General features: G+C 39.3%; 1 protein-coding gene across 19 annotated transcripts in view; it reads right to left on the bottom strand.

Annotated features, from left to right (window-relative positions):
• Window positions 1-18,468, bottom strand: part of ARPP21 (cAMP regulated phosphoprotein 21) — a 151,650-nt gene that overhangs the window by 61,829 nt on the left and 71,353 nt on the right. For 11 of the 19 annotated variants that reach the window (XM_045798281.2, XM_045798286.2, XM_045798290.2 and 8 more), the window contains 4 exons: window positions 15,644-15,681; window positions 13,757-13,816; window positions 9,588-9,820; window positions 1,804-2,034 (listed from right to left, as the gene is read on the bottom strand). In XM_045798281.2, coding sequence (XP_045654237.1) covers window positions 1,804-2,034; window positions 9,588-9,820; window positions 13,757-13,816; window positions 15,644-15,681 — 562 coding nt within the window. The remainder of the gene's footprint in view (window positions 1-1,803; window positions 2,035-9,587; window positions 9,821-13,756; window positions 13,817-15,643; window positions 15,682-18,468) is intronic. The other 8 variants (XM_045798292.2, XM_045798282.2, XM_045798288.2 and 5 more) reach the window with 4 other exon arrangements.

Here is an 18,468-nt window from a genome sequence, read left to right as displayed (position 1 = left end):
TTTTCCTCAGTTAGGATCCTTTTTCAAGGGAGATATTTTGATAACAGCTCTAAATGACTGGATCCAATGAATAAGAATTGGGACTTGGCACCAGAAAGCACTTTCTTTCTTTTTCTATAAGCAAGATTATACACGATAATATACACAAAACACATGCACAACCATTATATCATTACAAATAATATTTCTTCATTACACCCTAAAAAAATACTCTGTTGAGCTTTTTTGAAACACAGTAATTTTGCTTAAAACAAATGACTCAAAACTAATGCCTGTGTGTGCTCTTGTTTGCAAGCCCTCTGTCTCAATTAAAAGTGAAGGGATTTAAGCCAACAGAGTCAGACCATACTTCGATCAGTGCCCAGAGTAATGACTATAATCCTGGTTTTCTTTTAATTTCCTTTTAGTGCTTACAATGATCCAAATAAAATAAAAGCAATCTAATATTCTCCTTAGAAGTATCTATTCTGAAAGCTTTCAAATGGTTTTCAATAAAATGATTATGCCTTCTTTTCCCTCAAGCTTATGGCATTTTCAAAATGTCTCAATCAAACACCATGCCTTGAGAATGTGCCATATGTTTTCATGAAAATGTGGCAATTATTCAAGTAACTATTTTACTATCATTCTCATGTTTCTCTGAATTTCCTAATTACTAGTAGTGCTATATACGTGAAAAGATTAAGTCAGATTGCTTTTATGAGATTCTCATTCACTTTCGCTTTTTCAAGTTTAGCTAATCACGGAAATGCTCTGGAATCATTGAAACCAAACCTCAGACATATTTTGAGAAAATTCAATTTTTTCCCCCAATTATTTATAAAGGCTTCCAAAGAGGCGACTAGTCAATGTCAAGCCTTCTAAGCCAGGGTTTCCCAACCATGGCACTACTGATATTTTGGGCTGGATAATTCCCTGTTGGAAGGGGCTGTCCTGTGCACTGTAGGATGGTTAGCAGCCTCTCTGGCCTCTACCTTCTTAGATGCCAGTAGCATCCCCTTCCTCCCTCGGTCATGATAATCAAAATGTCAGTGGGTATTGCCAAATGGCCTTGGAGGCGTGGGCACAATTGTCCCTGGTTGAGAAGTTTCACCCATGAGGCAGATGCTTGTCAGTCTATTTGCCCAGTGCTCTGGGTTCTTTGGAATCAGTGTAGAAGTTAACTAACCACTAGAGAAATTAAAAAATAAAGAACTATTGATCATGGAAAAATTGATCATCATGAAGTTACCAATTTTCCAAACCTCACCAAAACCAGTCTAGTTTTAGGATCCCTAAAATACATAAGAATTTGCTCCCTATGTCCCATTTGTCACTGCCATTCCTTATTCCCCGGGTAGAATTGGGGGAAGTTCTAAGGCAAGAGAGCAACTTCTACAGGTAAGAATCTGCTGTGTCCCAATTGATATCTCAAGTTTGTGAAATATTTTGGATGCAAAAACACTTTTGACATAGTAAAAGGCTAACCTGGGATTTAGTCTGCAAAACACAATATTTTAATTAGTATTTCCCAGATCATCACTTTATGGTCTCTGGTCTTAGCTCCCAGGAATACCTGAGACACACCATGGTCAACACAAAGAGGACAGAGGGAAAAGTGGATATTTCTGGGAAGAATCTATAATTACATATCAAGATTGATATCAATATAGAGATAGAGATTACAGCTATAGATCTGCTCTTCCTAAATCAAGACCCTACTCAGTGAAATTTTAAGAAAACTTGCTGACGAATTTGTAAGCTCAAACACAAGAACAGGACTCTGATCTTGAGTCCTTGCCATAGCAGAGGTAAGGCACTAACCTGTATGCGGATTGAGAAGGATGCTTCCGGGCGGGATGCCTGTCGCAGCCTCGAGTGGAAGGAGGATGTAGCTGGTGCTGGGGGCTGCCTGGCCCCCTGCTCCACTCTCCGGATAGGGCACACAGCCTGGAGAGCCAGCTGCCACGCCCGCAGCCAGGGGTGCACTCTGCAGGGGTGCGTGGGTGCGGGGCAGAGACCCCGAGGAGCCTGTGCTGCTGTTAGACTCCGAGCCTGCCACAGAGAAAAGGATCAGAAAATCATCCAACACCGAGAGTTCCGGATCTAAATGCTTAGTTTACATAATCCATCCTTAAAGCATGCCAGTGCAGCAGGACCAGGGCAACATTCGTGGCTCACATTTTACTGAGATATCTGCTACATATTTTTCAGATGTGTCGATTTCCTAGGAAAAGAGAGGTTAAGAATGAACACTCTCTTTCAGCCTCTCACATGCTCCTAGGGTGGTACATTGAGAAATGGTACCCTAAAACTTTGGACTCATGCCTGGAGATGACCATCACCCTGAGGAATTAAAGCCAGAGGGCTGCCTTCCTGGAGTTAGGAGAATAAAATGCCAGGTGGATATTAAAGACTGCAGTTTAAGAAGAAGTCCTAGAATGTGCTGATCATGTGCGTGGCTCTAAGACATAGGTTCTCCAATATCCATAAAGCTGCATTGTGAAGGGGCATGGCCAGAAATAATCTTTTCCCCTCAGATGTGAGTAGAAGAACTGGATCACTCCTACTGGGAGTGCTTAAGGTGTGTATTTCACATAGTCACAGAAATCTTACTGATATGCCCAAGAGGCAGATCAAGAAGGGCTTTGGCTTCATGAGAATGCTGGATCATCCTTTAGACGACACAGAAGAGTAAAATCGTGGGAAGGTTTGTGGACTGCGTATTTTGCAAACTTGTAGGTAACTGGATTACAAGGTGGAATCTAACCCAACCATCTCCCTATCTCTCCACTGTGGACAAAGAAACACCTGCTATATCCCACATCCATTTGGCAGTACCTGCCCTTCACCACAACCAGAGCCAAGGAGCTCTGGCACCCTTGAGCATGCTGTTCTGGGCACTGAATATTAACCAGAGCATTGGAGAGAAAATGCACCAAGCCCCATCTCTGTATTAGTGAATTCTAACTAACAGATTATTTGGATGATGTCATAGGTTGCGAGAATATAGTACAAGAAATTTTTATAATGATTAGCCCACAACTATCAATTTATGTCATTAAAAATGCACTCTTCTAGGAAGATCGGTAGGGGAAGAAAGGGATAAAGAAAGGGGGTAATCAGAAGGGGGAGTGAAGCATGGGAGACTATGGACTCTGAGAAACAAACTGAGCGCTTCAGAGGGGCGGGGGTGGGAGAATGGGATAGACCGGTGATGGGTAGTAAGGAGGGCACGTATTGCATGGTGCACTGGGTGTTATACGCAACTAATGAATCATCGAACCTTGCATCAGAAACCAGGGATGTACTGTATGGTGACTAACATAATATAATAAAAAAACATTTTAAAAAAAATGCACTCTTCTATGTCATTAAAGGGAAACCATATATAAGGAAGAGTTAACATTGTTTTCAAGATTTGAAAATATGCCATTAAATTAAACTGGAGACCTTGAAAAATAAGTGATAGGAATACAGCATGTAATTGCAGAGAAGAGGGGCCATCAGAGAGAGTTTAGAGGAGGACATAGTTTTCAAGAAGGAGGACAATGATATTTATTGAATGTTTAGTATGTGTGAGCACCTGGACAGACTGTAATAAAGTACTATTACTGGCTATGCCTATAGGGAAGTTGAAGGATAGAGAAGTTTGATAATTAAAGCCAACTCATGCAGCTAGTGACAGCGGGATGTGATTTAGGCAGACTGATCTAGGTTTAACTGTGACCCAGCACCGCCTCCTGAGGGCAAGCTTATGCATATGCCAGGGACTGCCACCAGTGTTCTCAGTTGGGAATCTTCTCTTCTTTTCCCGCGACTTGATTATTAATAATGATAAAGTTATAAGTTAATTCAGGATGTGCCATCTAACTGGTTTGGAATGCTGATGGGTTCTGAGTAATGTATGGGTGGGGGGAATAAAACATCTAAAAGGAGATCTGAAAATGCTAGCTTTGAGGGTGCATGGCTGGCATGATGCCCCCAACGTCACAGGACCAGTGCAAACTGCAGGGTGTGTTTGTGAACTTGCCCCATGTGATTTGATGCTGCAGTCCAAGTTTGACACTAGTGCAGAGGGAACAACAAGAGTAATAAACAATAACAAAACCTCCTGCCCCCAGACACCGAAGGTCATACGAAATAGGTTCAGCCCACCTCCAGGCTGAGGGGTCAGACAACGGAAAGTGTTGGGACTAGGGAGGCATGTCCTGAGTAATTTGAGGTGTCAGCTGGTGTTGGCACGGGGAGGGAGGCGGTCATGAAGGGACGGATGCACACAGCTGATGTGCCACAAGAAAATCCAGAGTGTTTTTTCTTTTTGGTTTTCAGAAGACGGCTATTAATCACTGATGTGCAAAATCATGTGTTCTATCAACAGGAGAAAGCAGCAGCTTCAACAGGAACAATGAGAAGGCAGTACAAAGACAACATAAAGAATCTGCTTCCACAGGTAAAAGGCTAGAAAGGAGATGGATTTAGCTTAAACTCTCAACACTTGGAAAGATGGAGACAGTGAATCCACCTTAGGGGGGTGGCTCAGCAACCACCATGCAGCCAGGGTTGGTAACTGGCTTTTTTGGCTGGCTTACAATCAGCTTTGAACAGCCTGCAAGCATCTATGTTGTACACATAACCAGTGTTGGTGAAATTCTTGATCAAAAATGGATGCCAGCAATGGTGATGAAGAGGCACAGGATTAGAAGTGTTCAAAAATTTTTTAAAAAATGAAATTGATATTTGAGAACTTTACTGCTTTGGATGCTGAGAGTTAAAGTGTGTCCAGTCTCCTTTTCTCAGGGACTTGAATGTTAACAACGGCAAATACTTAAATAGTATGTCTACGTGACAAGTGCTGTGCTAATCACTATGTGAATTACCTAGTCTCATTTTCACAGCAACCTCATTTTGAAAATGAGAACTGATCCTCAGAGATGTTAAGTAAATTTCCCAAGCATACTTCATGTGCAGGGCAGAGTCTGTGTTCAAACCCAGGCAACAGGAGCACGTGGACCATGCCTTACTCCCAGAGTCACTAGAGTGACACGTAGGCAGGGCCCAGGCCCATCAGGACTGTGCCAAGTTCTAGCAGATACAGCACAGAAAGCCAGGGCTGCCCACAATGAGATGCTCAGACATGAAGGCTGGACCCTAAGGGGCAGCTGGCGGAAGGTGTAGGGACAAGACATCAGGGTGACTGATGGGGGACTCTGGTGAACACTCAAAAGACAGGAAAAAGGAAAAGGGAAAAATGGGGGGGGTTGTATAAAAGATTGTAAGGCAAAGCAAAATGGAAAACTGGGCAGAGAGGAGGGGTGTGGGCAGAGTCCCTTGGAATAAGGAAGCACCCCCCACACACACACTCTCCAGGGAGGAAGCATCCTGAGTTCTAGCTCTTGTTCTGCCACTGACTGGCTGTGTTTTCTTCATGAAGTGATTACTTCTTTTTTTTTTTTTTTTTTTTAGATTTATTTATTTGAGAGAGATAGAGAGAGAGATTGTGGAGGGGAGAAGCAGAGGGCGAGAGAAACTCAAGCAGACTGCGCTGAACCCAGAGCCCAATGTTGGCCTCAATCTCAGGACCCTGAGACCACAACCTAAACCAAAACCAAGGGTTGGATGCTTAACTGACTGCACCACCCAGGCACCCCTGAACTGACTGACTACTTCTTTAGACCTTATTATTCTCTTTTGTAAAATGTAAGTCACCAGACTAAATGGTGAGTAGCTATGAGGATGATGGCCTTAAAGTTCCTCCTAGCTTGACCAACCTTTAGACTGGTTTCTTCCAGAGGATCAGCCCTCTATCTCCCTTTTCTTAGAGCATTTCTGCCCCTTTGTGGTGTAAATCTTCCTCTCGCCTCTTAACTGCTTTACAACCCAGGTATGTCTTTCTTGAGGATTCAGGAGCCATCTCTTTAGAATGTAATAATCAAGAGAACTAGTGCCCTTGTCTGCCAGTTTCTGTGGGAGGGTAGAAAGAAGACTGACTTGGATAAGCCCCAATCAGCAAAGACGACTTAGTTGCATTCACCAACCACCTGTCTACCTTTCCCCAGTGCTTTTCCAGTGATTCCTTCCAGCACTTAAAACTCCCCTGCAATTCGTTAGTGCAGGGTTAATTTCAGTCTTCTTCCTCTACTGCAATGGTCTTGACCCTTACTGCAATAGTTATGAATAGAACCTTCCTTGTCTGTTTATCTCGTCAGATGAAATTCTTCTTTTATAAGGATCCTGAACCATAGCATTTTTCCCTGGATTAATAATTCAAGAAAATATTTCCAGATTCAGGGAGAATTCAATAGAATGACCTAAAGCTTCTGTAATTACAAGGAGAAAGAGAACACCTAGGCTGCATTAGCACTGTAATGAAAATAAACACAAAGAAGAGGAAGTGGTAGAGAGATGAAGTGTCTTGCATTGGCTCCAAAAATATTCCAGAAGGTAGACAAGGAGATGACAACAAGAATACACTTGGATCCCAAAAACAAAATACCATGCCATATAAAATTACTAAAACAAAACATAAGGATATCTTATTTCTCCAGAGCAGTTGTTCTCAAAGCATGGTTTGAAAACATGCAATCTGTGCTTTCACAAATCCTTCAGATGATTCCAGCACAGCTATAGTCAAGAACCCCTGTTCTGGCGATCGAAAGAGAGGACGGTAGTAAAGCAATGTCCTTTGACCAGGGTGGAAAGAAAGATTTCTTACTCATTTCCCAACTTCATAGCTACGACCAAGACGCAGCAGAGGTTATGGTACAAGCACCGTTCCCGTCCTCTCCACGAGGAGGTCATGACAGAATGACGTCATCTACGTCTGGAGCTGTGTGCTGGACATCTGGTAGGTGACCATCACTAAGCTCACTGTCAGGGATACGTTAAGGGAAAGACAGCCCAGGCCTTCACAGCATGTGCTTATACATTCAGACTTCAGCAATAAGCTCCTTCCAAAATGTAGGAAAGCATGTTCCCACCTGGGAAAGTCTCATCATTATCTATTTAAAGCTCGAACCTATGTAATTAGAGGAGGAGAAGAGTAACTTAAATGTCACAACTCCAGGCTTGGTTTCTGAAAGGTCAAAAAAAAGTTTGCAACTCCACTGCGAATAATGAGGCAAAAAATTGAAAACTTGTGCGGTTCTGAAGATCCATGACAGCAAAACTGACAGCTTTGCTTCATAAAACCATCTTGGGAAATTGTAAGCTTGTTTTGACATTCTATCTTGATCGCCTTTAATTTTTTTTTTTTTTTTTTGCTTTCTGTTCCTGCACCTTGACAAGCTTTCAAAAGGAGACACTTAGATTAAAAGGGAAAAAATGTCTGAAGCACTTACAATTTCTAATCATTCTTCAAAGAACATGGCATTTTAGCATTCTTGAAGTGTTTTAAATGTTTCCAAAGAGCTTTTCTTTGGAAGTGATTGGGGGGTTGGTGTATGGAGAATGACGATTAATTTAAAAATCTTAAGAGCTCTTTTGGTGTGCTGGAATTTTTAAGTGCACCATTTAAGGTCCTTGGTTTCTGCATTTTAAGGAGATTTAAAACTATTTAACCTTTCTTAGTTTACAAGAGCTCAAGTGCACCACAGTGGGTTTTCTTGACTTCAGTTGCTGCAATAGCGGGATATAAGAGCAATTAATTACAGTAAGACATCAAGAATTCACCAATTGGTAATATGACAGAAGGCAGAAGGCAGTGTGAGCCCACCTGAATCTTTCCAAGGAGGAGGAAATATGTATGCATATAGTAGTGGCTGTGACTAAATACTATTAATTTTCTGCCTGTGTAGGAAAACACGAGATAATTTCTTAGGAGCATTTTCAACAACATAATTATGTTAAACCATTAGCATAATGAGCCTCGATTTCACAAAGAGTGCCCCCTAGCGTGAGTGTGAAGCTTGGCTAGGAAAGTATTCACCATTAGGACAACCCATGTCTAATAGCTGTTGGTGTTGGCCATTCACCATCCCCTTCCCCGCTCTGCAACCCCAGGCCTGTGAATGCACCCCCAGTGTGTCTGACACCCAGGGCATGTAACTGAATCACAGCTCTCAACCCCCACCCTAGCTCTGAACTTCTGAAGCAAAACCAAAACCAAGCAGAAACATTACAAACTATAACCACAAACTGAAGTTCATGGAGAACTACTGAATGGTCATCTGTCACTTTCCAGGGATTCTAAGAGATATTTTGATTGAGAACATTTGAAAATAATTTGAAAACAATGGTAAGGGATTTTGGAGACAGAGGAGCTGGGAATGGCAGACCATGATAGGGATTTTTTGGACTCATATGAACCCCATAGTATTAATGCTTCCATCAGTTTAAAGTTGTTTCCAGGTCATGGTTCTCATTAGTGCTCACCTCCCAAAGACTGTCCATGCAAACCTGAGCTGCCTACCTCAAAAGATCACTATTCACTTAGAAGAAAACACAAGGTTAATAAAAGAGATGCCTGCACTGGGCTACTTGGAACTCTAAGCCTTTCTGAGGCTCACTTTCCTCATCTGTGAAGCACGGATGGAAGCATTAAGTGGCAATAATGAAAATAAAAATGAACTCATGTTTATTGAGGGCTTATAACCTGCCAGGTATTACTCTAATAGCCTTGTGTATATTAACTCTTTTAGTCTTCAGATAACCTTGCAATATAGGGACTACAATTTCTCAGATGAGGAAACCAAGACACAAATAGGTTAACTTGTCCACAATCATACTAACAGCATGCCAAAGCAGCAGCCCAAACTATTAATATTATAATTACCTTACAGAGTGGTTTTAAGAAACTGATCATAGTGTTATATTAAAAACAATAGCTAACTTTTGTTAAATAGTTACCATGTGCAGGTGCCTTGGTAACCATTTGTATATAAATAATTGAACTTTAACATACAATAGTTTTCTGGGGCGGGGTGGGGGTGGGAAATGTCATATTCTTTTATAACCTGAAAGTTGAAATGACATTGGGTCACTTATGTCAAGAGGTTTTCAAATGGGGTCAGGAGGCCATTAAGGAGATGGGCATTTGCCACGTCCTCACCTGTAGAACCATGACCTTTTGAACTGAGCCAAACTGCAAATATGCCAAGGACTCAGCCCAAATACATGCAACCTGCTACAGTAAGAGATGGCTTAGCAATAGCCTTTGAAACCAATTATAGTTAATCAAGATCAGCATTGTGCCACCAACACCAATCAAAAATTCTTTGTAAACAACGTACACAAGAATTCCCTTTTTTGCTTTAAAAACTCCTGACTTTTGCTCCCAAGTGGGACACTATTTGGGCTGCTACCCGTATCTGTGTACCCCGGATTGTAATGCTTCGATCTCAGATAAATGCTCTTGCTCAATTATTGCCTCCTGACAATTTTAGGTTGACAACAGATAAGGAAACCGAAGGTTAGGGAGGTTGGTAATTTGACCTAGGCACACAGTTAGAAAGAGACAGGGTCAGTATTTTCATTGCATCTTCTGACTTCCCAGGTGTCCCAGCAAATAATATCATCATTAACTAACGGGAAGCCAGAAGAAATAATGACTGTATGGGTTGGGCAGAATCTAGGAAATACAACAGGACATAAACCCATTCAGTACTAACTACCTGCTTTGGACAACTTCCCGGTACTCCTGGTACTGGATGTGCTGTCACCCCTGGTCAGCACCGTGATGCCCCCAAAACTTGCCGTCTTGGTCATGGTGGGCTTGAGATTGCGGTTGGAGCTGTCAGAGTCTGTGCTGCTCCAGGCCCTCTGGTGGTCCGACCACTTGAGCTCATTCTCTGAGCTGCTCTGTCGACTCCCAGATGTTCTCCCCGAGCCATCTCTGTTGCCCCTGGAGCACAGCCATCGGAAAGATGCACAGGGACAGTGTTACATTCCATGAGTGGTACGGACATAGAGTGGGACCTTTCCTGGAAGAGCCGTCTACACGAGACCCATCTTGCAACCCTTTACATTAAGCCTGTTGCCTCACAAACAGAGCCACAGATCCCTCATTGATGCGCAGACAGATAACATACCACACATAATGTGCATGTTTACACACAGAAAAACCAGACCTGGAAATGTCACACCATCCCTCTGCCAGTGAAGGAGAAACAAGTAGAAAAAACATGGTATGAAATATAGTTGTTAACTTCTCTTGTGGAGTAGAGAGGAGGATAAATTCTCCTGGCCCAAGTCAACAATGAATCAAGGTTTGGGAACAATTATGATCTTGAATGATCCTGAAAGCAACTCCCACTCCCTTTAGCATTAAATAATTGGACCATGGGAAAATGCACACAGAGGCAGCGAAGCCATTTATTATTTTCTAACTTGATGAGATGTCTATCTGAATTCATTAAGGCTTTGACAGCACAGAAATCATGGAAATTACCTTGTTGACCTAAGGGTGAGAGTTTTGCCCCGTGAGTTTAACCTTCATGGGTAGAGGAAAGTGTCTTTTAATCCTTTTCACATAGAAAAACTTGTGATAATAACAACACCAGTATAAACACTACACTGACATGAAACTTTCCAAGGGGATCAATGGAAATAACAAAGGTCCCGTAGGTGAAAGAACACATTGGTTCAAAATCCAAACTGAAAAAGAGTGAATGTATGGGAAGAGATCCAATAGGCAGAAGTGATTTCTGAAGACTCCAGAATATCTCTAAGTAGGACACAAAATTACATGTGTTTTATAGAGAAAGTTGATGAAATTTGCATTTTCATTGGTTTCCAATCTGCTTAAAGAGGAACTTAGTGAATATTTTCAAAGCTTTTCCTGAAGTTAGAAATAAGACATGATTAAAATACTCTAAGATTCTCATGGAGTATAAGTAAGTAAAGGGGACATAAATCATGGGCAATAGATACAACCCCTAATTTCATTATCACTAAGCAACGTGACATGCTCCAGTGTAGATCCACAGATGTGGTCAATAGCTTTGTTAATAAAGACAACAACAGACCACGGAGATGTTAGGAGTATGCGCATCTGATTGAAACACTCACCTCCAAATTGTGCAGAAGGCACACAGAAAATTTCAGGTTTTGTTTCGACTTTACTTAATAAACTTTTCTTTTGTTTTATGAGAACTTAAGAAGGTAAATGGATCCAAGAGATAATAAAAATGAAATGGGTCATCTGTGATAGGAACTTTGTAAATTGAGGGGAGGACAGAAAACTCACAAAACAAAAAGCACTCAGCGCCCTGCTGTCCTGCATCAATGTTTTCTTATATTTTCTCTGTTAGCACCTCAGGGATGGCTGGGTTTAGAAGGAGCATCTAAAAAAAGACCAGATTGTGAGTAGAAAGTATCACACATTCACCAACGGTCAGGTGGCTTGAATTCCTAAAAAACTCCTTTGAAATTCAAGAAAGCCAGAGGAGGTGGGGTGGAGGGAAAAAACCCAGCCTGTTTAAGGGTGCGGTGCTCCATTCCTGATTGTTTTCCTTTCAAGTTCCAAATTCAACTTTATTCTTTTCGCATTTAATTCTGATTAATTTGACCTGTCTTTGACAGAGCCTGGCAAAAATCATTATTTAGCAACTGTGAATGCACCAGGGATGTGACAATAGTCTCACTTGGAGCTAATTTGGAATATTGCATATAAGAAAAGATTTGGGGTAGTCCTTAGACTCAGCATACAGGATGCCTTCGAAGGCAGCTCCCCATATGCAAGTGATGATCATGAACTCTGCTTTAGTTTCCGTCTCCCTATGCCCCTTGGACCTCCATGAGAGGAAATGCCAGTGTGGCTGAGCCTGTCTGCAAAAGAATGTCTACCACTATTCCTGGGTGCAAACTAGTGTGCTGGAGTTTGCAGGCTTCACTCTGGCATTGGGTAACTCCTCTAGACTTGTGCCACATCCTTGGCCAATAAGGCAACCTAAAATTTCCTTAACTTCTTCTGCCTCTACTCTCCACCAGTTCAAATCAGCATCCCGAAGTCAAGAGCTGTCAAAATTCCCAAAAAAGGGAATTTAAGTTGCTGTTTTAGAGCTAGCATTAATGAGATTCATAATAATGCATCTAATTCTGATTTATGGATCTCTATTTATACACTGAAACAATATTTTATAGCTCTATCTACTGATTATTCACCTTAGCATTGGCAAAGTGAGGTCCAGAATTGAATTTCATATCTATTTGGGTGTAACCACCAGTGCCTTCCTATCCCTCCGAAGCCCAGTCTTGGTCCCTTCCTACTGGGAACCAGGAATACAATGGTAATGAGGTGCCTGGTCATCAAGAGGAGTTGGCCCTTGTGTATGTAATGAGAATTTGATCCCAGAGTAATCATAAAGCATGTACTTTAAGTTCTGTTTCTGTGCTGATTAATATAACTAACATTTATTTTCCTTCATGTCTGTACATTTTTTTTTTTTGCCAAGTTCTATATGATGTATACTTTGAGTTGCTTTTACTGTTGTATGGATGTCTTCGTGCTAAGTCATCGTGCTTGATGACTTGGTGGGTGATGGCACCCATATTTGGGATGACTGATCTGAGTAGATCGCATAGCTCTGGCTAGGGACCAGATTCGGGGCTATGTAAAGCCAACTGGCTTATTGGGACAAGAACCCACATTTCATATATTATTGGCCTAAACAAACAAGATAGTGGTGTCCGTACAGGAGTACTGGTAAATTCTTCTTGTTCTTCTCTGGGTTTTCAAAGGAACAATGCAGACTTATTTTAATCTACAAGTGTGATAATAAATGGTCTATCAATACAAGGGGAAGGCATTTAGACTATGTAGTTCAACCTACAAAAGGAAGGACATTTTTTAAAGAATCTTTTTATTTCTGCCAAAGTTTAACGGGAAAAAATTAATCCAACTTTTCTAATGATGAGGTCCTAAATTCACATTTACTACAAAAAGACACTTTCTGAGCACACAATCCATTTACTTTCCTTGGTCTTTTCTTCCTTCTAAGTGGGCAAGAGATTTGTTTGTTTGTAAATAAATAAGTTTTCTCTCTCTCCTACAACAGAGATGAATGCTAATATTCATAAAAGCAGTAGCATATTGAATATATGCATTACATATTGAGTACCTTGATAGCGCTGTACACCCTTTTTGCCCCATAATGAATATTAGGTATATTTAATAGGGTAGTAACAACATTGGTATGGTCCCTCTGCTGTCATGGAGTTTCCAGCCTAGCACAGAACTTAAAACATACAATATTATTATATAATAAATACATATATATCCATTCCCCTTATCTTACACAGATCTTGATTTAAGTAATTCATTATAAATGGAAGCAATCCTGTACCTTTCCTTAGAATTAAGATCTGTGCTTGAAAAACATATTTGAAATATTATGATGGATAGCAGTGGCTAAAAATTAACTACTCAAATGGAGCTATCATTGGTTTCTTTTCCAGGACCAGGCATGTATATATAATTGCAAACTGTCAGAGAAATTTTAATTTGGTGTAATTCACCAAAGTTGATTTGGGAATGTTAAATCGGTGTGCTGCCAAAGTTAACCTTTGAGGGGAAACCAAAATAAAAACCAAAACACTACCAAAAGTGGAAAGTCAGAGGAAGAACCTGAAAGGATTGTATACCAAGCAGTAATTTCCCGATCCCATATCTCACATTATTCAATATGGCTTCAGCTCCAGCTCTGTAACAAGCTTTACAAAGATATAACCAAACATATTTATTTTATGAACAGATATTTTACACTAATACACTTATATTTAACATTGATTCTGCCACATAATCTGAAAACACAGTTTTAAAAAAGTAAACCATACCAACCGAAAGAGCTGTCTTTTCTTATAGGTCTCATTGCATATGTTACTGTCTTCCAAGAGCCTACTGGAAATGAAAAACATGGTTTTTATGATATAAAACCTAATGACACTAAATGCCCTACGTTAAACGGATGTGTACTCTTTTGTAACAGTACCGCACTTGCAAATCAACCCCGTGCGGTTTTCTGTGCATGATGTTGAACTTTGCAATAATAAATTAATGACAGAATGATTTTTTCCCCCTATCCTAAAATTAAGGGGCTGATACTAGAAAAAAAGGAAAGGAAGGAGAAATAGAAGGAATGGAAGAGGAGAGGAAAATAAAGGAAATTGATGTTTAATAGATATTAAATGTATTAGTTGTGATTATTGCCCTTTGGGTAATATTAAAGTTATCTTTTGGGGGGGGGGGCGGGCAGAGTGAAATACTGACATTCCAAAGACAGGTATCCAAGAAATGCTTTTATTTTGGTAGGGAATCTACTCACTTAGATTTTTTGCTTTTGGAAATATCAAGATTTGTTCATATATGCAATGCATGTATGTGACCATTTTGGTAATGATGAATATAATTCAGTTTTAATCTAAGGGACACTTAAAGTGCATTAGCAGTCTTCTTATGAAAAATTCAAGTAAATGAATAAAATTTGGGCATAAAGCAGGGAAAATGATTGGCTGGATGACTAGGGAATAAGGTTACCCACTAAACTGAATTATAAGCACTCACTTCATCGTTTTAGTTAGAATGTAGAATTTTGGAATGCTTCAGCATCATCCCTCAGATGTTAGTGCTCATGAATTCTTAATTTAACTGTAAATAGGGAATATTCACTTAAATCTGTATGGTTTTGAGGATGTTTTTGAACACCTTCTTTAGACATGTTTTCTACTTTCATCTATTCTTCTAGAAGAGGCTGTTCAATGAGAGGGTTAGCTACTCAAAGATTTCTAACTGCTAATATAAAAGATAGCCTTTTTTCCCCCAATCATCTCTTATGCTCAGTTTAAATTTTCTCTAAGTACTGGAATTTAATCAAACAGCCTCCATTTTAATCAGTTTTACAGGGGCACCCATTAAGCTGACACCTGAAATAAAGTTAAGCACCACTTTCTGAAGGGATACCATATTTCCATTCCAACTTGCCCACTCTGATGCACCTTAAATGTGATTAATACAGCTAATGTGGAATTCTTTAATTCCCCTTGAAAAGTTGCAATTAAATCAATGGAGCATTTGAATATCTATGTCAGTTTAGAAGTATTTCTTAAAAGTATATGTTAAATTGGAAAACCTTTGGCTCATATGCTCAAGACTTTGTGTAAGTTGTATAACCCATTCATCTCACAACAACTACCTCCCTACTAACGCTCAAGTTAGTAAATTTAGATCAGTTTAGATAGATTTCCAAGTTAGACTAACAGGTTGTTTAGAGTGAGAAACTTAAAGCAATATTATTCCAATTACTGTTTGCATAGCTGTATATAATTATGGGGCACAGGAAGCGGCTAATGATACCCAATATACAAATACTGTGAACAGGCTAGTCCATAAGCCAATGAAATTGCAAGTTCATTTGTGCCTTGTAATGCCTGGTAAAGGTAGCAGGAATTAGACCTCTGGAAGAACCAGAAGTTGAGACTTTAAATGAGGAAAATGTACAAAATTATGTTTGGAAGTAACAGAGAAGTATTTCCCCAAATTAAATAGTTTTTAGGCATGCTAAATAACATATATGTGTATGCATATAAGTGTGTACACATAGATATATGTATTTATTTATACATATATTCAAGCACACACTTATACATGGGATATATACCTATGAATATACAGGACACACATGACAGACTTTGATCTTCTAAAGACATGAAAAAGCAAATTTCATTTTACCTGTTTTCCACAAAAAGGCTTTCCTGGGAGCAAACTGACTGAAAAATAAAAAAAGGCATTGTATCAGACGTTCTGGATGTGCTGAGGGATCCCAAATCCTTGCCTGCTTTTAAAACTACTTTTCCCCTCCAAGAGGAAAAGAATTCAGAAAAATATGTACTATGTTTTGTAAAAGTGGAAATGAAAAAGGAAAAAATTGGTTAGAGTTAGACATGTACACCGTTCTCTTTCTCTTTCAGCACACAAGTACTTTTCCATCAGGGCATCTCCAGATTACAGATAGATTTAGCCCGTTTCAGCATCAAGGTCAGAAGGAGAGAGGTGAATGAAACTGTCCGAGAGTCAGAGACCCATGTGCCCACCGGATCCTGAGCGCACAGTTTCTTCTGGGGCTACGGAGATGCAGCTCCCAACAAGAGCCAAAGGACCGGTTCAAATCAAGGCAGAGCGTGGGCACTTAGCACGATCCACCTAAGGATGGGACAGTCCTAGAACCACAATCCTGCAGTTATTACCTGGCAATCATAGACTCTCTTGAAATAAACAGACTGACTGCAAGATTCTCAAAACTGAAGAGATGCCATCAATCGATTTGTATAGGGGGACCGCGCAGAAGACAAATGAGAACAAACTAAAGGTGATCAGAAAAAAAAAGTCAAGCCCATCTAATATTTTGTTTTGCTTTTGTTTTTCACACAGAAAAACAATGACTTTCTTCTTAGCTTCCATTCCCTTAGCTATCACTTCTCCACTATCTTGTGTTTAATACTCATGTAGGGAAGAGAAAATTCCATTACCATTACAAGATGCAGAAAGGCAAATCAAATTAAATTTTAAAAAGCAGAAAAAAAGAAATCTAAACAAAATATGGTGCAATGGTCCTATAACATAGTGACTGTGTTTAGGAATTAACAAAAAAACCATTTCAAAATACGGAGTTTCTTTTTTTTTTTTTTTAAATACTGAGTTTCTAAACATAAATATATATGCCATATTATATGTGTAGATTTTCTAAATGATGAATAAATGACCTGCTACATGGGTAAATTGAGACTTAACAGGTCCATTTTAAGAGAAAATAAAACTAAAGTAAATAAGGACCTTTCAATATCAAATTTTTAAAAGATTAGCTAATGTAACCACTACTCAGAGAGACAAACAGGGTATCGGTTTCTCCACACATTTTGTTGGAGAAATCATTTCCTTCCACTAAACCAAAGGGCGAGCTTTGGGCATAATGTGTTTTCCTCAGTGGTCTGAACATTTCAGTGAGGGCATCTCTAGAACCATTTCTATTTTAACCTTTGTGCATTTAACATGCAACCTGAGTACACAAAAATCTTATTTAACAAAAAGCAAAAAAAAAAAAAAAAGCCAATTAAGAAAAAAGCTTTGCAGAAAGTATTTTTTTTTAATTTGACATCTGTATTTATAAACAAATACAATTTATGTGCTATTGATATTATTCCTGTGAAGATCTCTTTATAGTAAGTGAAATATCCCACTATCTCCATTTCCTTTAGTTTGGTTTTACTTCTGGTTTGAGTCAAGTCATGGAATTAACTGTCTCAGGAATATACTATGAACTCAATACTTTGCTACTACTCAGCTCTTGTAGCTGGAAAGAGGTCAATTATGTTTATAATGTTCTGGCTGGGTAGCGGAATTACTGAAACTCTACTACTTCTTTGAAAGAGTTGATCAGACATACTGACCTCTTCAGACTCACTAATCGAATAGTTTGGGGGGTAAAGTTAAGCTGCCGTAACTCTTTGAATGAAAAAAGAAGGTACATGCAAGTAAAAGATAACTTTCCCAAAAACATATCTCAAGAGTATTTTCCAATTTTTGTGCAAAGGTCCTAAAGATTTATCACATGATCCTTTCAACATAGTTTCATAAATAAGGCAGATATGGTTATGGGCTGTGATTCAGTAGCTGGTGAAAATAAACTTTAAAAAAGTTATTAATATAACTTGCAAATTTTAAAAGCAGAGAAAGATAAAAGTGTCACAGTAATTAAGTGCAGCATTCAAAGCTGTCACTTATATGCATTCTCAGATATAAAGGGCTCTTTTTTCCTTTCTTTTAGGGAGAAAATGGTTTTGCCTAATGGATTACAGAGTTCTCTCCCACACCTCACCCCCAATCCCGGTGGCATCACATGCCCTTCTCAACGGTTGTCACGGAAGAGGGATCCCAGTGCATGCTGGGGAGACCAAGGATGAGCTCCTCCAGAATCCCTGTTTACACATAAATATCCTTCAGAAACCATCCTCCAGGCAAAACATGTCTTTCTCAAATATATTGCTTTAGCAACATAACCTTGCCAAAGCCAGCAACATTGCATTGAATTAATCATAAAATAAGCTGAAATTCTTGCTAAAGGAAATAAGAGTTATATTTCAAATATTTCTGACTACAAAAACACACTCATTTTTTATTTGAGAACTAAATTGTTGTGTGTCTTGACTTACAACAACTTCATTCTCAAATAATAAATGTGCCTTATCTCAGACTACCCAAATTCTCAAACTATATTGAAATTATTTTTCTAGAAAATCCCCAAATAATCCACATATTTTGATTGTGGATTTTTTATTTAAATAAAAAAAGCACACATGCACACACACACACACACAAACACACACACCTTAGACACCAAGATACATTTGTAAAATATTCAAGAACACTACTAATTTTAAAATAAATTTTGATTTTGCTAAAGTGTCAATACCAGGAAGTATTTCTCTATAACTATTGTAACTTCAAATAGGAAAAACAAAAACAAAAACAAACCACCTCTACATAAATATGTCACTATT

The sequence above is a fragment of the Ursus americanus genome, chromosome 20, assembly GCF_024610735.1.
Source record: "Ursus americanus isolate L20-20 chromosome 20, mUrsAme1.1.p, whole genome shotgun sequence".
Classification (NCBI taxonomy): domain Eukaryota; kingdom Metazoa; phylum Chordata; class Mammalia; order Carnivora; family Ursidae; genus Ursus; species Ursus americanus.
This window is presented reverse-complemented; position numbering and strand designations above follow the sequence as displayed.